The sequence below is a fragment of the Ursus americanus genome, chromosome 3 (genome assembly GCF_024610735.1).
Source record: "Ursus americanus isolate L20-20 chromosome 3, mUrsAme1.1.p, whole genome shotgun sequence".
In the NCBI taxonomy this organism is placed as follows: domain Eukaryota; kingdom Metazoa; phylum Chordata; class Mammalia; order Carnivora; family Ursidae; genus Ursus; species Ursus americanus.
In genome coordinates this window covers 8,024,290-8,048,132 of record NC_142129.1, presented here as the reverse complement: position 1 = coordinate 8,048,132, position 23,843 = coordinate 8,024,290, and the positions used below count along the sequence as shown (strand labels likewise).

The 23,843-nt window shown below is 38.6% G+C and overlaps 1 protein-coding gene across 2 annotated transcripts in view; it reads left to right on the top strand.

Annotated features, from left to right (window-relative positions):
• The window catches only part of CNTNAP2 (contactin associated protein 2), a 1,871,860-nt gene that overhangs the window by 1,506,937 nt on the left and 341,080 nt on the right, over nucleotides 1-23,843 (top strand). For both annotated transcript variants that reach the window (XM_045792416.2, XM_087860735.1), the window contains one exon: nucleotides 22,919-23,046. In XM_045792416.2, coding sequence (XP_045648372.2) covers nucleotides 22,919-23,046 — 128 coding nt within the window. The remainder of the gene's footprint in view (nucleotides 1-22,918; nucleotides 23,047-23,843) is intronic.

Genomic DNA, 23,843 nt, shown 5'->3' with positions numbered 1-23,843 from the left:
CTGTAATGGCTTAAAAAAATACCTCTTCCTCCTCCTCTTGCCTAAATGATTTGACGTAAACTCCCTAGCTCTAGTCTCTCGGAAATCTGAGAAAGGTAGAATGTCAGCTATGTTTCTAGGCATGTTGCATATGCTAAAGATCAGCCTGGTTGATAAGCTGTATCTGGTTTGGAAAGACTGGAAGTAAAATACATATTTTGGGGCTTCACTTAGTCTGCAGCACTGCATACACCCCTGGCTCGGACCCATAGGAGCTCTGCCCATGGGACTGTTCTAAGAGATAGTCACTCCTGTGCATCATGGGGCTTCTAAGCTAGAATGGCCAACATCCGTTTGACATTTCTTGTCCTATCACACTCGAACTGACTACGTGAATGCCTGAGAATAGCCCCTGCACTCCTAGGAGTACAATGCTCCTTGTACTTATACTCTCCCCTACTCGTAATGCCCTATTTTTACTTAATCCTGGATCCCTCTGAATAAGCTGATGCCAAGAAAGAGTCATTGACATTTCTCACAGAAATAGAAAAAAAAATCCTAAAATTCATATGGAATCACAAAAGACTCCAAATAGCGAAAACAATCCTCAGAAAAAAGATAGTCCAAAAAAAAAAAAAGTGAAATGGTAAAAAAAAAAAAAGAGAGAGAGAGAGATTCCTAGTTCATTGTACAAAATTGCAAAGATAATTATGTATCCAGTTTTAGTTTTTTTCTTAAGGTTTTTTTTTTTTAATGTATTCATTCGATAGAGATACAGAGAGCATCAGCAGGGGGAGAAGCAGAGGCAGAGGGAGAAGCAGACTCCCCACTGAGCCAGGAGCCCGATGTGGGGCTCAATTCCAGGACCTGGAGATCAGGACCTGAGCCGAAGGCAGATGCTTAACCATCTGAGCTATCCGGACAACCTCGTATCCAGTTTTAGTTAACTAGGAAATTAAACGTTTTGCAATTCTAAAGTTATCAGAATTGATCTACTGAAATCAAAGTTTAAAATGCCATGAACACTGATTTATATACATATATATAAAAGAAATAAAATTGAAAATAGAGGTATAAAGAAGAAATATTAATAAATACTACGTCTCTAAGTAAAAAAGGAGTAGTTTGAATTAGGTTATCTAGAAGTTTATTCCTATGTCTTAAATGTGTTGTTTCCCTTATTCAATATAATTAATTGATTATAATGATCACCAGAAAATTAGATACTCATGTAAATATTAGACAGCAAGTATTGCTTAACGTTGGAATACAAATTACTTTCTCCCTAGAGGCTATTTTTGCTTTTATTTATGTATTTATTTAAATGTTGGGAGAGGAGGAAGGGTATCAGGATCACTCTGATCTGAAATCAGAGATTTCAAATATCTCACACCTACTCAAAAATCTTTAAGGGTGTCAAGCTTCACCACTCTTCCCAGGTGATTATGGTGTTTTCATTTCCTTTTGATTAAGAGAAGCTGAGAGAGGGACGTATATGTTGAATTTCAGATGGATGTGTACATTGATTTTATTGTAGGTTCTTTTTTCTTCCTGGGAGTGGAATTCCTTCTATGGGTTGATTCATGAACTTAGAATGAAATATCTTACTAGATTATTACAAATAGAAGATATTGCATAATTTTGCTAAAATATTGTCATACAAGTTCCAACATGTTGTGAGCTAAGTAATTCTACCATAACTAAAGCTTGGCTGTCTACAGAAGTCAAGTATATATTTTAAGTAGAGACAGTGAAATTCCTGCTTTTGTCTGGTGGCCAAATTCACTCCTAAAGCATCAGTTTGCCTTCTGTTCCCTAGTCTTGTGCATATGAGTCACCTGGGACTATTGCTAAGTGTAGATTCTTTTGAGAAGGTTCAGAGTGGAGCCCACAAATCTGCATTTCTAACAAGCTATCAGATGACCCTGTCCCAACAGGTCTAAGCACCACACTGAACATAACTCTATACAAAAAGACCCTACTTTTTATTCTTTATTATTACTTACTTCACTGGATTCTGAAAACCCAGGTAGAAATTAGTTGTTTAAAAAACCTTTCTTTCCTCTTTGGCCACTGGGGCTTTTACTTCTCTATGCCACATCATTTTAATAATAATATAACAAATTGCACTCCTCTATTTCCACCCAAATTAGCAATCCTGGAAACTTGAGCCACACTTAGATTCTATTCAGTTGCTTCTGAGTTCCCAGCGTTGGCTCAAGTGTGACTGCAAACTGGTTTTTCACCTGCCTTCTAGCATCTGCCAGGGCCCTTCTCCCCTGTTCCTCCTGCTGCTTGGCTGTCTTTGGCACTTTCCTAGGACAAATGTGAGGTGTCCTGTGTTCAGGCTACTGGGTCCAGTTCAGCCACCTATTACCACTTCAAGTGAACACAGTCATTCGAATCAGTTTTTCATTGCATCCTTTATAGTAGTGACTTGAAACAATTAAGAATATCACCACATTCTATCCAAAATCACTCCTTTCCCCCCAAGCCTGGTCCACTCTCTAGTACCAAGCTTACCCCCCCCCAGGTCTCTCCTTCCTGTAGGCTCAGAAAACTTCATGCAAATACCACTTTGACAAGCCACCCCTTCGCCCATCATTCCCACAACAAGCCCACAGAACCACTGGAATCGTGGAGTGATAACAGTTTAGGCTCTTAAATCGGGATCCCCACAGATGCTATAATACAGCGTTCCTGCTTGGGTAAGGGAAAAATAATAACCAGTGTTTAGTGAGGGCTGGGAGAAGCAGATGAATGACCTGATAGAATACATTTGTCAGCATGTGTAACTGATGAATGAGTAGGACAAGTCAGGGTTATAGGAAGGAGCTTTATGCCACCACTGGCAAAATTTGAAGCAGCAAAAGGCAAAGGAACCCAGTGCATGGCAATATGATTAACCAATGAGATGGGCCTGGCTTCTGGAAATGGTGTTATTAAAAAGGTTCAGCTGTGTTCAGTTAAAACACCTATCTAACTTTGGATTGGCAGAAGGGAGCCTGCTACATATGAGACTGTTCCAAAGGAAAATGATTGTATAATAGTGATGCTAATATGAAGTATTTGACCAATATCAACTGGCATATTTCCTATCCCAAGTAAATTAATAAAAACAGGACGAGCCCACCATCCGGAGGTCAGAAGAGGCAGTGGTGGTTGGGTTCTCCCCTGTGGTGCCCAGGGGCTCTCTCTCTCTGTGTCAGAGATGCTATATCCACATACATTAGGCCCTTTCTTTCTTATTTTTGAAGCCCTAGAAATAAGCCTTTTCCTTTTTTCCTATAAATCACGGTTGTAAGTAGAAGCTTATATGCAGATAATTCCTGAGGACGCCAAGAAACATAATTGGTGAGGCTAACTACGAACGCCCTGTTATACATGGGAGGTCATGCACCCAGATTATAGACGTCTGTAGTCTATAGAAGTGCATCCCCTTTTTGTAAAAAGCCTTCTGAGTCAAGTGTCTTTTGATTCTGTATTCTTCTGTCTCCATCTCAAATCTAACCTGTTCATCCCAGAGATCTTCTACCCGGCTCCTTGAGAAGTCTGCATGTTCTTTCTAGAAGTTCATTCGTATTCACTGTACTAAACTTCTCTCTCCTGCCTGCTTCAACATTTTCTCTCTTGTTATCCCTGGACTGTACTGAAATGAAAATATCCATCTCTCTCTCTCTCTCTTTCTTGTGCCCCCTTCTAAAATGGTTGTGTTTCCTTTGGATCTGCTGTACTGTCTAGACCAAGGACATTTGACATCTCCCAGAGAAGTCAGAGAGGTACCTCTCGTAGCCATCTGAGATGAGCGAGGGTGATCACACAACAGATACACAGAGCGTTGGTGCGCCAGATGATGGAAAGGTACGCACATGGAGAAGAGAGCTCCCCACCTGACACCGCTGGTCGGCATTGTAAACGTCGCAGCCTGTGAACCTTGCCCCCAGAGCGTACCCTCTCAGAGGGCCACGGTATCCGGGAATGGCACTGGTAGTAATTATGTTCTACAGCCTTCCAATAAAAGCCTAAATAAAGGGAGACCTTTTTTCTATCAGGTAATAGTAAAACATTTACTTCCACATGCACTTGCTTTAGCCAGCTTGAACAAATTCGTTATTCCCAGTAGATTATTCTCATTGGTAATTTGGTAATAAAAGATTCTAGATATGGTGCATTTTAGTCACTGGCATTATAATTTTTACTTTAGAATCTCACTAATCGAATATTCATTATCTAATTATAATTAAAGTGCACAATTCCCTAAAGAATGCTTATAACAATTTAAGTGAATATGGACTTAATTAAAGGAATTAAATTAGGGGATTAAAATCATTCAAAGGGGGTAAATTTTATTCTGAAAGAACTATAGAAATGGAATACCAAGAAAGAAAAAAATAGGGGAAGGCAACAGAAAATTGGTAAAAATAAACAAAACAGATCCCTGACGTGCTCTGATGGAGGAATATCATAGTAACTTAATTATCTTTAGTTATAGAAAAAATAAATAAGACACAGGTCGTCTAGCGAGCTCCTTGAAGACGGGAGCTATGACTGATCTGATACGATTAATTTTTGCCTTCCTGACCAAACCAATGGTGAGCCTAAAACCTAGTGGACTCTCAGTATTCGTTAAATGAATAAAGAAGCAGATTCTGTCTCAGAATTTTAACAAGTAAGTTCATGAGTCCTTTTTCAGGTCAGCTTATATATACACTGTTTAAAGGAATTCATACTTGAATCGAGTTCGAATGTGGGCACTTGAGTTAGAATGCTGGTTGATATGCTCTGGGTGTTAAGTTTGAGGCTGATGAGGCCTTCCCAGAGGCAGCCAGTCCCACAGGCAGAGCTGGAAACCGGTAGAGTATCTCTTTATCTCATGAGCTCTTTCCTGCTACAGGCAGAGATCATCCCTCATTACCTGGGAGAAAGCATGGACCTAACGCAGAATTAGGCTTTTTTATACACGTGTTGAGTTTGTGTTCTAGTCATGCTAAATACTAAAAAGGAAATGATTTGGAGCCATTTTTTGAACAGTGTTGTAAAGGGAAGTGATGAGTTTTATAGTAGTTAATATCTAGTGAACCGTCAGAAGCTGCCATTTTTGTATGTCAAACACAATTGAATTTCACATAATCGAACCTAATATTTATTGAATGCTTACTTTGTGCTGGACACAGTACTATGTAATTTACCAGATGTTAACTGATTTAAATTTCACCGACCCAAAAAAACTTTAACAGATGAGGAAATTGAAACTTAGGTTAGGTAATTTGCCCCACATGGAAGGAGGACCGTCTTTTCTTAAGCAGAATACCATCCTGCCCAGGAAAAATATCAGTGTTGTAAGTGATGCTATCAAAATCTGGCCTTCCAATCACTTAATTATGTCAACAAAAATGTGACAGTGAAATATACCATGGTTAATTCACAATGCAAATTGTCCGCTTTTTAAAAGGTGAAATTTACTTACAATACAGAGATGATCGTCACTGCAATACAAGGTCAAGTCCTGTGACTACAGAAATGAGTAAGCATAATCTTTTTTCAAGGAAAGGAGGTCACACTGAAGTATGGAAGACAGAGAGTTATAAAACCTACCATATCATTAGAGTTTATTTTTGTGGGCCCCATGTTCCAACCCAAAAACAATGCTATATAGGAGGAATGTACTATGGAAACAAAGAGAAAAAAATTGAAACCAAGAAAGTCCTAGAAAATTCCTAATCCATGTCAGCCATAACTATATTGTCCACATAAATAAATTGTAATGAGAGTCCAGAGGAAGAAGCGATTAATTCATTTTGGAGAAACCAGGGAAAGTTTCACAGAAGAGATGACAACTGGACAAGGCCTTAAGAATGAGTGGAATTTTTACAGACAGGTGAAATAGGAAGGACATTCCAAACAGGGAACATGTGCAGAGGAAGGTGTGAAAGTAAACAAAATTGAATAATAATGAACGGCTCAGGTGCCAGAGAGGCAGAGTGGATGCCACAGCATATGCTATATTTCCGGAACCCGCAGAGCACATGGAGTATTTCAGCGGGCTCATTGTGAAGGGACCAGGATTGGGAACTTGAACTTTGTCCTAGAAAACAGTAACAAGCCACCAATGCTTTCCCCCTCTTGAGCTGTAACTTTGATAATGTGAAGCGTACAGATCTTAAACATACAGCTCAGTGGTTTTTACGTATTGATATAGTCATGAAATTATTGCCTAGATCAAGATCTAGAACAAGCACATGGTCAGCTCCTTAGTTCCCTTGTGCCCTCTCCTGGACAATCCCAGCAAAGTGTACCATTATGACTTTTATTACCATAGGTTATTTTGCCTGTTCTTGCCTCTCTTGTCAATGGAATCATTCAGCATGTACTCTTCTGTGTTTGGCTTTTTCTCTCAATATCTCGTCTTTGAGATTTACTGTATTTTTATGTTTAACTGGCGTTCATTTTATTTCATTGTTGTGTCTTATTCTATTTTTTTTCCCATGGAAAGAAAATTAATTTAATGGGCTTTATTACAGAAGCCTAAGAGTTGTCCTATACTAGTTGGTTAAGACACACATATCTTTGAAGATCTTATTTATTTGAGAGGGAGAGAATGAGAGAGCACACAAGAGCAGGGGAAGGGAGAAGCAGACTCCCCACTGAGCTGGGAGCCTGACACTGGGCTCGATCTGGGGGCCAGGATGCTGGGATCATGACCTGGCCGAAGGCAGACGCTTAACCAAGTGAGCCACCCAGGTGGATAAAGCACCGCTAATTAAGATGTTAAGGACTCACCAATATTTTCTATTTGTCTGTCTCTTAATCTTATCTATTAAGCTCTATAAATGATTTACCATGAAAGCCATCTTTGAAAAGCCACAGAAAGACAAAAACCATGCTTCACAGAATGGTATAATGCAAAACGTTATTTCTCAGAATATTGATATGTGTGCTGGGAAAGAAGTCCCTTTTCCAGGATGCTGGGTTAAAGGTAAATATGTTTTACTCAGTGTAGGGATTGTCATGGTGTTTGTTATACTCACTGGTATTTTATGTCTCCAAGAGTGAAATATAGAATACATGTAGCTTTTCCCATACTTGGAGCTCAAACATCTCCTAACCCTCAGAAAACTGACTACCCTGTCCCAGAATTAATGTTTCCCAAACTCAACAGAAAAAATTATATACAGCTGTATGGACTTAACTGTGAATTATGTCACCTCCCACCAAAAGTCATGTTGAAGTCCTAACCTCCAATATGACTATATTTGGAGATAGGCCCTCTAAGGAGATAATTAAGATTAAATGAGGTTCTAACGGTAGAACCCTCTTCCTATAGGATGGGTGTCCTTATAAGAAGAGGCAGAGACACAGAGCCAGCTCGTGCTGTCTGTGTACACATAGGAAGGACCCTGTGTGGGGACGTAGAGAAGAGCTGGCTGTCTGCAAGCCACGGAGAGAAGCCTCACCAGACAGCCTTGCCGGCCCTTTGATCTAGGCTGCCAGCCGCCCAGAACTGCGGGAAAATAAATGTCAGTTTCTAGCCCCCCAGTCTGTGGTATCTTGTGAGCAGACTGACATAATAACCTCGAAGTCAAGTAAGAATCAGTCATCACCATGTTGGGCACCTCAAGAAAATAAACAACTCAATCCTCCCGGGCTTGTTTGTATCCCTTTCCTGTTTCATTTTCAGTTTATTTGCAAACTGGACACTCTGCCCTATCAGAAGAATGTGGCAACTTCCCCTTCTGGATCCCCACAAGAGCAAAATGAATTCGTACAAACAAGACACTCATGCTTTATTCTCTCCATAAAACTGCCGCTAAACTGAGTTTTGCATTGTTGAAGATTTGCATCTTCCTGCAAGTTACTCTCTCCTTTCTCTGATGGTATTTGCGATCCTTCAATTAATAGCAATGGATATTTACTGCCTTTCTTCTAAGGGGAGGATTTATATGGCTTTTAATTTGTGTAAGTTGGACTGCATCATAAATGGTTCACCCTCTAAATTACAAAGTAAGCTTGCCAATAGAGATGACCTTGTTTATTAATCTAATTAACAGAAGTTTTAGAGTGTCCCTAAGAGGGTTACTGAATTTCTGTTTTTCTCCCAACCCAATAAACATCCAAGACCTAGCTGGCTAGAGTGAACCACAGAGCTCAGAACCTCACTGTGAAATTATTTAGTTAGTGCTTCCTTCAGCCATTTTCTCCAAGAGTGCATTTCTCCCAGAATCATTTCCCAAAATACACTAGCTAGCCAATTTCAGAGGCCAGTTGTGTCTCACTTGATTAGTTATGATTTGAAGAAAGACCCAGATGCTCTTTGCTCCCAGGATCTGAACAAGAGGATGCTGCACTTGTTATTTACCTGCCCCGGCAATGGTCAGAATGTCCTCATTGTGCACCACTTTAAGTCATTCTCTGGACAAAGTTCTATGCTATTTATATACAGAAGACATGCATGAGTTTTGCTTCCAAGCTTGGATAATAATGTGGGCAAACTGATTATAAACATATGTGATAAACCATTATTAATTGACTCAGCTCCCAGTCTATGAACAAAATTCTCAAACTCCTATAGTCTTAGGATTATCCTGTCACTTCCTCCATTTGTCATTTCTCATCCCAACTTAAAAACAAGAGTTTACGGTTGGTCTCTCCTCTCTCGTTTTCCATTTGATCATCAATCACTGAAAATTTTCTTCTTTACTCTCCTGGAAGTCTTTGAGATATGCCCACCAGTGCTCTCCGTATTGATACACCCGAAGTACACGTTTTTAAAATACCAGACTTTTTTTTTGCGATATTTAATTTAATTAATTCCCTTGCCTTATCTTACACGTCATTGTTTTGGCTCCCTCCCAGATTTTAGATAATTTATTTTCAATTTCCTTGGGTCGTCCTTCTTCCTTCATGCTTGAGACTAATCACATTCTTAAGCCTCTTCCTGTGGCTGCCTTTGGCTTCACCTTAGTCACAGTTACTGAGAGATGTTTTAGAATTTTATTTTTATTTGAACCATCTCATCCTGAGGAGTAAATGTTTTTCATTACTGTAGCTGAGGCCTTTTTCACATGTCTACGTTTCACAGCATCTTCAAGATATTGATAACATAAAAAAAATATTGATCATCTTAAGGGCCCCCCAGAGTTCAGAGACAGGTAGAGGAAACCACTTCTCCCTTCAAACAATCATTGGTGTCCACTTGGGGAGCAAAATGACCTGCTGAGATGAAGTGGGAATGACTAGGTATGTCAAAAATGATGTGATGTTTGTAGAGAAAAGATTGTGGTAGAATCAATATAAGAGTCATTTCTATGGATTTGTGTTACTTGGAAGGGGCTTTAGAAATAGCAACAGGAAGAAAAAGCAACGCTTCTTAGTTAAAAGAAGAATGCTTATATCATTGAAAAACAGTGCCTTTTAAAAAAAGACGGGCAAATCCATAAAATAAATATTCAAGGTATATTGAACTTTCTTTTGAGGCCAAATTCATCAGAACTCAATGCTCTTTTGCAAAGATCAATCTGTTTAGGTAAAAATTTAGGGAGTAGACAATCTGATGATTGTTTTTCATGATTGTGAAGCTCTGTGGGGACAGTGAAAGAATACTTTACACACATAATAAGATAAACATTCACTACTATAAAAATTAGCCAGATTTAGAAAGTCTTTCATACCCAAGGAAGGGATCAGAAATTAGGTTTCTTCTGTTGTCTTGTAGTTTCAGCCCTAGCTCCAAGGCTATGAACTAGGCATAGAAGACCCCCACATTGTAACTCTGGGTGCAGCTCTGCCAACATTACCCAGTTACCTACCCCAGGTATTGTAAGAGAAGCTTAAAATTCCTGGAGAAGTCTAAGAGACCAGTGGGAAAGATTTATTTGCAGAGTTGTTAGCATATTCTGTCGGTCCCTAACCATCACCACCATCATGAGAACAGGAAGGGGGGAACTTCTGAGGAATGAATCGGAGAGCTTGCCCCGTGTCTGCTGGAGTGAAAAATGATGGCATGGGCTCACATCAGCCTGGAGGACCCCTGCCTGGCTTCAAGGGGGCGGGGGGATGTGGCATATTGTCAATGGCCTCCCCTTTCAGAGTTCCAAGAGATGAGAGTGCATTATGGGCCAGGCATAGAACCTATGGGATGAAGCCAGCCATGCTAAATCTTGAAAGGAACCCACCCCAGGGCCATGGAGCCAGGAGCGAGACTAAAGGTGATCCTTCAAAAGCAGAGGGAGACATCGGTGATCAGATACACACACCATTCCGATCTCTGCATTTGTCTGTTGCTTACAAATTAAGTTTCAGAAATACCGAAGGAACCCAGAATATTCACTCTAATTTTTAAAGATACATGAGGCTAGTAGAAGTGAAAGTTTTCCCATTGGCTACATTTGAGATGCCAGGAGTTGACCGTAAACTGCTGGAGATGAAAATACATGGAAATATAAGTATGCTACACATCAAGGGCTCCCTCCTTGCTAACCACATGATGATTATACAGTGTTAGGCATGATTTTTAAAAACACAAGGAACTCTTGCTTAAGGGAATATGAGTGTAGATAAATGAAGCAAACTGTAAATAGTCCAAACTAGTCCCCAATCCAGTGAGGCAGATTTGCTATGTGATAAAAATATAGATTCTCATATAATTTCTAGAAAAACAACTGAAATTATTTTAGCAGAACTTGAGAAATGTAAACATGCATCTCCCTTTTTGAGCTTCTGGAGTAGGGGGGATTGGTTTGTTTTGCCTAGTTCAGCCACTAAGTAAATACCTTAGACCAGGAATAGTTTTATTCCAAATCTGTTACCTCATATGACAAATAAGGGTGATAACTAGATGATCTCCCAAAACATAGGCTGGATACAATACTAATAGTTTCTTGGGAAACTACATAGAGCCATGAAGTCCTGTGCTCAAAGGCTACCATTGACCTCACCCCTTGAAAAACAGACCTAACATTCATTACAATTGTGCCACACATTTAAGTTAGCCAAATTTGTTCCAACGATATTTACTTGTTGTTCTAGAATTATAAAACAAACAAGCAAACATTAAGTGGAATCAGAGAACTACAGGGGAGGAAAAAAATATTTTCCTCTACCTAGCATAGGATCTCCAGTTGGGGGTCCTCTAAATTAGACTGGCCAGAGACAGATTAAAACAAAGAGAAGTTTAGTAACATGTGCATGATGCATGTTCACATCAGAGCACTCAGTGATGAATAACTCAAAAAGATGGCTAGAACTTGGACTTATATACCATCTTAAGCCAAAGAACAAAGGGGTTTGGGCTTCTGGGTGGGAGGCAAGTTATGAAAAAGGGACCAGGAAAGTATGGTAAGCAAGAGTTGCTTAGTGAGATTTGTTTTCCAGATTAAGTCAGTACCTTCTCCATTGAAAAGAGTTGTTGAGAGTCCTTCTTTCAGGTACAGAAGAGGAAGACCTGTCTACAAAAGTAAATTTCCTTTATGAAAGGAACATTTGTGCCTTTTGTAGAGCTTTCCTGTTTCTACTGATCTCAGTGGTCTTTAGTTCAAAATAATCTATATACCAAAGGGGCATATTTTGTAGTTGCATATTCTGATACCCTTCAGAACCAAGATACATCATAATTTATCTTTATAAAGAAATAACAGCCCAGATAAATTTAGCAGCTTACTTTTATGTAGAAGAAGGGTTAAATTAGTACTATAGTCTTTAAGATCTAATTCTTTCCACTATACTAATTATATATGAGACTTCGAATTGAATACTACTTTCTAAAGAAAAAATAAAACCTCAATTAGAGGCAAGGAATAATAAAAGTTTTCCAAGAGCATTCAAGGAACTCCCATTATGAGAAGAGTTTTCTTTCTCATCTTTCACCATCAATAGTAAGCACATACTAATTAGTAGTTTAGGATTGTGCCTAGTTAACTTCTATGTTTATTCATGTATTTATTCAATCATGAAACATATGGAGTGAGCTACTTTTAGGTGTCTACTAGTATTTGGTTTATAAACTTGCATGAGACAATATAAATGGCCTCAAGGAACTTGCATTCCAGAAGGAAAATCAAAGAAGAACATTTTGCATAGAATCCTGAAATGGTTACTAAGGGTTTTCTAAGGGATTCTAAACTGAAGAGATAATTGTCTTGCATTTATAAAAGGCCTAAGCTATTCCCACTGAAAAGGAGTAATTGAATCTGTAATTACTTTCATTTCATAGGGGACGTAGACATGGATTCTAAAGATCTAATTGTGATGGTTGTTTTCTTAATTACTCTAATTGCTTTGTAGAGAACACTACCTTTCATCCGTTGAGGAAAGCTCAATAGTCAATAGTGACTGAGGACACCATTACAAGTATTTTAAAAGTTCTACTTTATTGTGTATCAGACTGTTGGTTGTTTATTTCAGCTTCTGATGATCCAGCCATGCTGAGATAGCCCCCGTGTGTTCTAGGAACAAAGGCATTGACTTCTGGTCATGATTTTTGTAAAGGAACATAAAGGAACTGGCAGACCTGCTCCAGGTGACAGTAGGGCTGCCCTTCTAAAAATGTGTCATCACTTCACCTCCATATAGTCATTTCAGTTCCTCCCTCTCCCCAGTCCAGCCTCCATATTTCTGGAAGTAGCCCCTTGTTTCATTCCAGGCATGGCTTCTATTAAAAATGGAAGCAAACAACGGTTTGTCACATCATTACCTGGAAGCCAGGATAGAGGGATAATGGGAGCATTACTTTCTTGTTAAGGGGAAAGCGATAGGGTGCATCCCCAGGCAGAGAAGATGTCGAAAGATGGAGTTGATGGCAAAAGGAAAAGACAAAGGATAAAAATTCCCATTTAATTTCAAAAAAATGTTTTAACTAGAACTGGCCTTGACTTAAGTTTATTGGTTTCCCATATTTCTTATGTACATTAGGTATGAACTAATACACAGTTGGGTAGCATTTGGCATTATACCCTGAAGAAGCATCTCATTCCTGGGTAGAGTCACTTCGTATAATGGATGTGTTCCTGCAGAATTATTTGGGAATCAAAATTTGTCAGGTTCAACTGTATGCCTATTTCCTTGTATTTCCAAAGTTGCAAGGATTAAATGAGGTCTTCCATGGGGAAAGCACTGTCAGTATTTTAAAACTATATAACCGTAAGTTATTTATGTGCTTTTTGATTCAAGAGATGGAAAGACTAAGAATGCAAAGATTTTTTGATAAAAATAACTACTAATGAATTTAATATTTTTAGTGGAACTTATTAGAAGAATATTAACTTTCCAGAAAAACTCAGGAAATATCTTGTAGGGTTTTACCTTTGACCTACTTTTTCTGATTACTTACTAAGAAAAAAGTATATGTCTGGGGATAGCTATTAGGAGGCAGAAAGGATAGAACGATGCAAGGACTTACAGGTAACGTGAATATCTTTTTGAATCACAAATCACACAAAAGATTACAAATAGTTTAGAAATGAGATGAAGATATGCTATGAAGTATTGGTATTTCCAGAATATTAATTGCAAATGATGACAGGTGAACATAACTGTATTGTTAGGCATGTCCTGAAAAACCAAAGATGTTTGGTTTTTGAAGAATGAGGTACAGTTCCCATTTTAAAGATAGTTTGGGAAAGTGACAGGCATAGCAGGCTGGGCTCAAGGGTACAAATGCTTAATAAAGAATGAGAGTGAGACTTGAACATGGGTAAAATTAGTGGAGTGTCCTGTGCCATTTTAAAATCTCTTCTCCTGTTAAAGAATGCTTATAGAAGTCAAGGATGAGAACAGACTGAATGAGGGTGTCCAAGGGTGTGCTCTGAGATCCTATTTAGGAAGCAAGGTTGGAGGAATATGTAAACGTTTATACAGAGTAAGGCCCCTAAAAAAAGGAATCAGTAGAGAGTCTGTTGCCCCAGGTACATAGTCACAAAGCCAAAAACTAGACCATTTCGTATTTCCCTGTGCTAGCACTTCCAGTGACATGTATAGAAAGGAAATGTCTTTTCCATTGAAAGCCGGTATTCACAAGTGTCTACACTCCTTTTTTTTTTTTAATGACTATTGAAATATAATTTACATACCATAACATTCACCCATTTTAAGTATACGATTCTAGGAACTTTAGTAAATTCACCGAACTGTGCAAAAAAATCACCTCAGTCATTTCATGGGGTGAAATGGACATTTTCATTACCCCTATAAGATTTCTGTTTATCATAAATCCTTGTTCCCATGCCCAGCCCCGTGCAACCAGTAATCTAGTTTCTGTCTCTGTAGCTTTGGCTTGTCTGGATATTTTGTATAAGTGAAATTATACAATATGTGGTCTTCTATGTCTGGCATATTTCACTTAGCAAGATGTTTTTGAGGTTTATTCATTTTGCTTATTTCATTTTGCATATTTCACTGCCTTTATTGCTGAATAGTGTTCCATTGTATGGGTACACTACACTTTGTTTATCTATTCACTAGTTGGTAGACATTTGAGTTGTTTCTATTTGGGGGCTCTTATGAATAAAGCTGCTATGAACAGCTACCTAAAAGTCCTTGTGTGACCATCAGCTTTCATTTCTCTTGGGTAGATATCCATGAATGGAATTATTGGATCATATGGTAAATCTGTGCTTAACTTTTTTTTTTAAGATTTATTTATTTATTTGAAAAAGAGAGCACAAGGGGAGGAGGAGGGGGCAAGGGAGAGAAAAAATTTTGAGCAGACTCCCTGCTGAGTGCAGAGCCTGACACAGGGCTCGCTTGATCCCATGACCCTGAGATCATGACATGAGCTGAAATCAAGAGCCAGCTGCTTAACCAACTGAGCCACCCAGGCACCGCTGTCCTTAACTTTTAAGAAACTGCCGAACTGTTTTCAAAAGCAGCTGTACCACTTTACAACACCATCAGCAACGCACGATTATTCCAGCTTCTTCCAATCTTCATCAACACTTGTTATTGCCTATTTATATTATTATTATAGCTACTCTGGGAGAAGGGATGTGTCATCTCAGTCTAGTTTTAATGGCATTTTCTCTGATGATTAATAATACTAAGCACCATCTCGTGCCTTTATTTCCCAATTCTACACCTCTTTGTGAGAGGTCCTCTGTAGCTAAAACTTTGACTTTTCTGGATTCTTCTAGAAATTTCTAGCTTAGGTGATGCTGTATTGGAAATGCATAAAGCTTACTGACTGTAATTCTGGTGGTGGTTGTTTTTAAGTAGACAAGTAGTTCTAAAACTTTACAAAGGAGAAACTCTTCTCTGCTAAAATTATAGGACATATTCATAGCATGGTAACTTTTATAACATCCAGTGGAAAATCAAGCTCACAATTGCAAAAGTTTGGGATGTCTGTTTTTCTTAGGGTTTCTTTTTTTTCCCCACTGAGCTAAGGGCTGTCTAGAGGCTTGTTTGCTTTCTCAGTAGGATAAGAAAAGAAGGCAAGAGAAGAACAGACAGAATTCTTCAGAAAAATAGTACGGAAGCAAAATAACAGTAAGGCCAGGTTCGAGAAGGAAAATCCATAGAATCAAGTTTTACTTTAATAGCAATGCTGATAGAAATATTATGCAAGAGTCTAAGTTCAGGGCCTATTTGAAATGGATGATAGAATTTTTCTAATATACAAGCCCAGTAACAGATGTAATTAGATTATGCTAACATGATAAATAGTTACTGAATATCTCCCTAAATTAGATTGACCTCCATCTGTAAAGATCATAACTTTCAGTGAAGGCTTCTTTGCTTGCTAAATAATTTTCATACAGGTGCTAAGACAGCAGTCTTGTAAGTGTGTTCATGGGTCCCTCTCCAGATCTCAGTTTATATCTTTTCACCTACATGTCTTTTTGACCGTGGGTTGTGCTTCCTAAGACAGCAGAATACACATTCTTTTCAAGTGCACATGGGGCATTCTCCAGAATAGCTCACCTATTGGGTCACGAATCAGGCCTCAGTGAACACAGAAAGATTGAAATCATCCATGCACCTTTTCTGACCACAACGCTATGAAACTAGAGGTCAACCACAAGAAAAAATTTGGAAAGACCACAAATACATGGAGTTTAAATAACATGCTACTAAACTATGAATGGGTCAACCAGGAAATACAGGAAGAAATAAAAAAACATGGAAAGAAAAGAAAATGAAAACACAACAGCCCAAAACCCTTGGGATGTAGCAAAAGTGGTCCTAAGAGGGAAGTATATAATAATACAGACCTACCTCAAGAAGCAAGAAAAATCTCAAATAAACAACCTACCCTTACACATAAAGGAGCTAGAAAAAGAAGAACAAATAAAGCTTAAAGCCAGCAGAAGGAAGGAAGTAATAAAGATTAGAGCAGAAACAAATGATATAGAAACTTAAAAAAGCAATAGAACACATCAATGAAACCGGGAGCTGGTTCTTCAAAAAAAATCAATTAAATTGATAAGCCTCTATCCAGACTTACCAAAAAGAAAAGAGAAAGGACCCAAATAAAATCACAAATGAGAAAGGAGAAATAACAACCAACAATAGAAATACAAATAATTACAAGAGAATATTATGAAAAACTATATGCCAACAAATTGGACAACCAGGAAGAAATGGATCAATTCCTAGAAATATGTAAAGTACCAAAACTGAAACAGGAAGAAATAGAAAACTTGAACAGACTGATAGCTGGCAAAGAAATTGAATCAGTAATCAAAACTCTCCCGACAAACAAAAGTCCAATGTCAGATGGCTTCACAGGTGAATTCTACCAAACATTTAAAGAAGAGTTAGTACCTATTCTTCTCAAACTATTCCAAAAAATAGGAAGGGAAGGAAAACTTCCAAATTCATTCTGTGAGGCCAGCATTACCCTGATACCAAAACTAGCTAAAGACTCCACTATAAAAGAGAACTACAGGCCAATAGCCCTGATGAACATGAATGCAAAAATTCTCAATAAAATACTAGCAAACCAAATCCAGCAGTACATTAAAAAAAATCATTCACCACAATCAAGTGGGATTTATTACTGGGCTGCAAGGGTAGTTCAGTATTTGCAAATCAATCAATGTTGCTACACAACATTAGTAAAAGAAAGGATAAGAACCATATGATCATTTTTTAAAAGATTTTATGTATTCAATTGAGAGACACAGAGAGAGCACAAGCAGGGGGAGAGGCAGAAGGAGAGGGAGAAGCAGACTCCTGGCTGAGCAGGGAGTTGGATGCAGGACTCAATCCCAGGACCTGGAGATCATGACCTGAGCCAAAGGCAGAAGCTTAACCATCTGAACCACCCAGGCTCCCATATTTCAATAGATGCAGAAAAAGCATTTGAGCAAGTACAACATCCATTAATGATTAAAACCCTCAACAAGGTAGGTTTAAAAGAAATATACCTCAACATCACAAAGGCCATATATGAAGAACCCACAGGTAATACCATGTTCAGTGGGGAAAAACTGAGAGCTTTTCCCATGGTCAGGAACAAGACAGGGATGTCCACCATCACCACTTTTATTCAACGTGCTATTGGAAGTCCTAGCCACAGCAATCAGACAACAGAAAGAAATAAAAGGAATCCAAATCAGTAAGGAAAAGTAAAACTTTCACTATTTGCAGATGACATGATACTCCATATAGAAAACCCAAGGACTCCACCCAAAAACTGCCAGAACTGATAAACAAATTCAGTAAAGTTGCAGGATACAAAATCAACATACAGAAATCTGTTGCATTTCTATACACCAAAATGAAGCAGCAGAAAGAGAAATTAAGGAATCAGTCTCATTCATAATTTCACCAAAAACAACAAGATACCTGGGAATGAGCCTAACCAAAGAGGTGAAAGACATGTACTCTGAAAACTCCTAACACTGATGAAAGAGATTAAAGGTGACACAAAGAAATGGAAAGACATTCCATGCTCACAGACTGAACGAACAAATATTGTTAAAATGTCTCTACTACCCAAAGCAATCTACGGATTTAATGCAATCCCAATCAAAATACCACCAGCATTTTTCACAGAGCTAGAACAAACAATCCTAAAATTCATGTGGAACCACAGAAGACCCTGAATAGCCAAAGCAGTCTTAAATCAGAAAAGCAATGCTGGAGGCATCACAATTCTGGACTTCAAATTATATTACAAAGCTGTAGTGATCAAAACAGTATAGTACCAGCAAAAAAATAGACATAGAGATAAATAGAACAGAGTAGAAAACCCAGAAATGAACCCACAACTATATGGTCAATTAATCTTTGACAAAAGTGGCAAGAATATGCAATGAGAAAAAGAGTCTCTTCAACAAATGGTGTTGGGAAAACTAAAGAGCTACACACAAAAGAATGAAACTGGACCCCTTTCTTATACCGTGCCCAAAAATAAACTAAATGTGAGACCTGAAACTATCAAAATCCTAGAGGAGAACACAGGCAATAACTTCTTTGATATCAGCCATAGCAACTTCTTTCTAGATCTGTCTCCTGAGGCAAAGGAAACAAAAGCAAAAATAAACTATTGAGACTTAATCAAAATAATAGGCTTCTGCACAGTGAAGGAAACAACCAACAAAACTAAAAGTCAACCTATGGAATGGGAGTGCAAGTGACATATCTGATAAAGTGTTGGTATCCAAAATACATAAAGAACTTATAAAACTCAACACCCCAAAAATGAATAATCCAATTTAAAAATGGGCAGAAGACATGGATAGACATTTTTCCAAAGAAGACATCCAGATGGCCAACAGACATGAAAAAATGCTCAACATCACTGATCATTGGGAAGATACAAATCAAAATTACAACGAGATATCACCTCACACATGTCAGTATGGCTAAAATCATCAACATAAGAAACAATAGGTGTTGGTGGTGAGAATGTGGAGAAAGGGGAACCTTCTTACACTGTTGGTAGGAATGCAAACTAGTGCAGGCACTCTGGAAAACGGTATGGAGGTTCCTCAAGAAGTTAAAGATAGAACTAGCCTACGATCCAGCAATTGCACTACGAGGTATTTACCCAAAGAATACAACACTAATTCAAAGTGATACATGCACCCCGATGTTTATGGCAACATTATCTATAACAGCCAAATTATGGAAACATCCCAAGTGACCATCGACTGATGAATGGATAAAGAAGTGAGATAGATAGATATAGATGTAGATATAGATATATAAAATGAAGTCTTACTCAGCCATAAAAAAGAATGAAACCTTGCCATTTGCAACCACATGGATGAAGCTAGATGGTATTATGCTAAGCTAAATAAGTCAGAGAAACACAAATACCACGATTTCACTAATATATGTAATTTAAGAAACAAAAAAAGGAAAAAAGTAGAGAGGTGGAAAGAGAAAGACAAAGCAAGATACAGACTCTTAATTATAGAGAACAAATTGGTGGTTTCTATAGGGGAGGGGAGGTGGGGGAATGGGTGAGCTAGGTGATGAGGATTAAAGAGTGCACTCATCGCGATGGGCACAGGGCCATGTGTGGAACTGTTGAATTACTATATTGTACATCTGAAACTAATATAACACTATACGTTAACTAAGTGGAATTAAAATAAAAACTAAAAATAAGAAAAGAAAATGGGCTGTGCCATAGGATCACATCAGAAACTGTAATAGTCACATCACTTCATTGCCATCTATGAATTTGTTTTCACAACCAGTTTGTTTCTAGCAGAGTCCACTGCTCGTAAGTTTTATACACAGCCGTTTGTGATTTTAAAATCTCTGGAGCCCTATTTAGATCTCTGCTCAAAAATGATTGACGGGGTAACTTTATCTTTTTTTTTTTTTCTCAGCTCTGTTTTCTTGGTTTGGTAAGGAATATCTGAGTATTACAACTATTAGGTGATCTGAAGCCTATGCCACTAAAAACAGTGGTTAAAGAGTGCCTGGGTGGCTCAGTCGGTTAAGTGTCTGCCTTCAGCTCAGATCATGATCCCAGGGTCGTGGGGTCGAGTCCTGCATTGGGCTCCTTGCTCAGCAGGGAGCCTGCTTCTCCCTCTGCCTGCCTCACTTTCTCTCTCTGAGAAATAAATAAATAAAATCTTTCAAAAAAATAGTGGTTAATTTGGGGATGAGGTAGTTCTAGATCTCTCTTTTACTTAGGATATAGATGGAGTAGGGTATGCATGAGGATAAAATATTATAGTTATCTTTGAACTTGCAACTTAAAAATAACCTCAACATTTCAGATCTAATTGTATCTAAAAAGGAACTCTACATTTATGATATTATTACAAAGATTTAAAAATTGTGTCTTCAAGTTGTTAACCTGTATAGAGTTGTAAATTCGTATAAGGTTACACGCATTCAGTTTTGGCAAGATTACATAATGACTGGAATATTTCCAAACATCTGTTTTCAAATTGCTCTTACATTAGCACAAATTTTGTTATAAAGTGGTTACTTTCTCACTCATCACAAATGAACCGACAATGGCAAGTATTGGCAAGGATGTTGAGCGTCCTGATACATAACTGCCTGCCATGTAGTGCAGTCAATCAAAACATTAGTTATTTACAAAGTTTAAATTATTTCTCACTGTTAGATTAAATAAATTTTAGCTTAAATATTTCTGTCCCTACCGCAGAGATATTCTCACGTCTCTTCCCTAACCCCACACTCAACTGTGGGGACAAGTTGCATGACAGTCCACCATGATCGTCAGTGGAATATTTGCTCAATAAATTCCCAAAGGAAAAATGGATCCTGATGATTTAGAGCAAGAATTGGCAGACTTCTTCTATAAAGGGCCAGATAATAAATATTTTAGGCTTCAAGGGCCATATGGTCTCTGTCACAACTACTCAACTTTGCCATTATAATGTAAAGCACCATAGACCATATGTTTTTTAAAAAGTGGCTTCATTTCAATAAAACTTTATTTATGGACACTCACTTTGAATTTCATGTAATTTTCACATGACACAAAATATTTTTCTGCTCTGTATTTTTTCCAACCCCTTAAAATGCAAAAATCATTCTTGGCTCATGGGCCATAAGAGAATAGGCAACAAGATGAATAGTTGTCAGCACTTAGTTTGCAGACTCCTGATTTAGAGTCATGTAATTCTAAGTGATAATGAACTTGTGGAGAGTATCAGCCTGAAATTCCACAGGAATGCACATCATTCCTAGGAGGTTGTCAAATTCCAGTATGTTGTTAAAGGATGTTTTCATTTATTGTTGCTTTAAGAAATCAAAAAAAAAAAAGAAGGAAAAAAAGAAACACTGCATATCAAGTTTAATGGCAAATGTTTTTTTCCCTCTCTAATGTGATTTTAATTGCTAGAAGTTCTAATAAAAGGAGTTGGGTTTGAAAAGATTCCACTGGGATATTTGAGTCTGGTTCATCAGTAGATACAATGTCAATGAGAATCACAGTGTTTTCTGCTTGATCTTAGTTCTCACCTGATAGACCTAAAAAAATAGAAACATTATTTTGGAAACTCAAGGGCAAAGGAAAAACTAAAGGAGTGTAAAAATACACTTGTTTGAGGCCCACTGCCTGAATTCTGACTCCTTCCTGGGTTTTCTGTGGGTCCTGACCCATGAGGGAGTATGTGTTCACTCACATTCCAGGTCAGAGGGACAAGTAACTATTCCTAACAGCCTAACATTTTAAAGGCATCCTTCCAAGTTGATTCCCCTCAATTCCCTGAACTATTTGCCAAGAGACATGAAAGACAAATCTTTAACCTGATTGTTGAATTGCCTCTCCCATTCTGCTTTCATTCAAAGTCAGTTTTCTGTTATTAGTTGTATGTACAATTTCAAAATTGTTACTTATTTCACGCTGCACAGTGCAAAAAAGTCATACAAAAGGGTAAGTTTGTGGAATGACTTTATAATGACTTGTGCCTCCCATCCATCTGCCCCAGGTGAGGGGATTTCTCAACCACAGCAGCACAAAAAGGAGGATGAGGGGGTTGGGATTTCTTCTTTTTTTTTTTTTTTTTTTTTTAAAGATTTTATTTATTTATTCGACAGAGATAGAGACAGCCAGCGAGAGAGGGAACACAAGCAGGGGGAGTGGGAGAGGAAGAAGCAGGCTCATAGCAGAGGAGCCTGATGTGGGGCTCGATCCCGTAACACCGGGATCACGCCCTGAGCCGAAGGCAGGCGCTTAACCGCTGTGCCACCCAGGCGCCCCTGGGATTTCTTCTTAAGGTGAACTCTGTGCTGCACCATAGCTCATGTTGGGCTCATCTCCTAGATTTCTATGCTCTTCTTATTTATTTAGGTTGGGTACAGGGTAGAGTTAGGAGACTTGAAACAAGATAAATATAGAATAAGCAGGAAAACAAATCCAAGAGAAAAACCAAGATTTACTGGGAGTAAATCTTCACTCTTCATTATAGATGGAAATAGACACTTGGTGAGCACCTGCTCTATGTTGGAAACTTCACATAAACTCTTCCAGTTGTTGAAATAAACAAGAAAAGAAGAAGGAACAAAAAGTGTCCCTTATTTAGCTGATGCACAGCAGGGAGGAAAGCCAACTGCTTTGAAGCAATTAAGGAGATAAAGGGGTTTTTTAATAGGGTTTTGTTTCATATATTATCCAAGAGACCAGGTTGACTTCATTGAACTTTCGATTCCTGACGACAGCAAACTGCATGCGTGCTCAAACGTTAGGTGTGTGCTTTTCAAGCCGTGTGGGATTCTACTCCCACACTAAGATAGGATACAACATATTATTGTGACTCTCTGGAAATCAGGATGTCAATTCGGTTTTCCAGAAGGCAATGATGGCACAGCTGCTTCTGAGCAACACGCCGTGAGACCACTTGATGGAAGAGAGAGAACAGCTCTTTAACTGTGGCTCTGCTTAGTGAACCTCTGAGCATGTATTGAAATGTGGTCAATTATTAGACAATTTAAACAATGATCAGAAAAGACATGTTTCTAATTTAGCCTCCTCATCCTTTTTCTGTTTTTCCCTGTGATGCAGGAGGAAGGACGCTGGCTTCTTATCCTACAAAGACCACCTGCCAGTAAGCCAGGTGGTAGTTGGAGATACTGACCGGCAAGGCTCAGAAGCCAAACTGAGCGTGGGCCCCCTGCGCTGCCAAGGAGACAGTAAGTTTGCCCAGAAGCTGTGGCTTGCTCTTTCTTATCAGTTTGAAATAGCATTTCCGAGAAAATCAGAGGATGGCAGGACACAGAGTTGCTCTTCTGTAACTCCCAAAGAAACGTCATGCAATGAAAACAGAGCCAAATGGAGAGGCAGATAGACCTTAATATATACAGGAGGGTGACAGCCGTCACGTCTCCAGGACGGGAGCCTAGATTTGGGCATAAAACATGGATATCCATCTTCCTTGTATATTCATATGTAACAAGTTTGACGACCTACGTTTATGGTGATATAAATAGCAATGCTAGTAGCATACAAGTGGCAGTCAACAGCTGTGATTCCACTGAGTGCTGCTGTTAATGCCATTAGCATGACTATTTATATCACCATAAACTGAGTTATGGTGATATAAATAGTAGCATTATGGCTTAATGTATCATTGTAAACTTGGATTATGGTCATATAAAGTTTGACATTATTGCTATCAAATTTCATCATCATCAGAGCTTGATGGTCCCCTGTAAGCCAAGGATTGTTTCTGTAACTCCGTCTTGCTTTCAGGATTCGGCACCACAGAGAGGAATTTGGGGCTGCTAGCTTGGACCGTGGGAGGTCAGGGAGTTAGAGCGATGATCCCGCCTAATTAAGGGCACCATTAGGATTTTATGTTGTTTGAAACCCTTCAGTGTACTTTATGTGCAGTCGAAGGGAAACGGTGTCGGGTTGCTATGGGGATTCTGCGATGAGCATCCTGGGTGTCATTTCCCCTCTTCTTGTCTATGCACGTGATTTGGGCAAC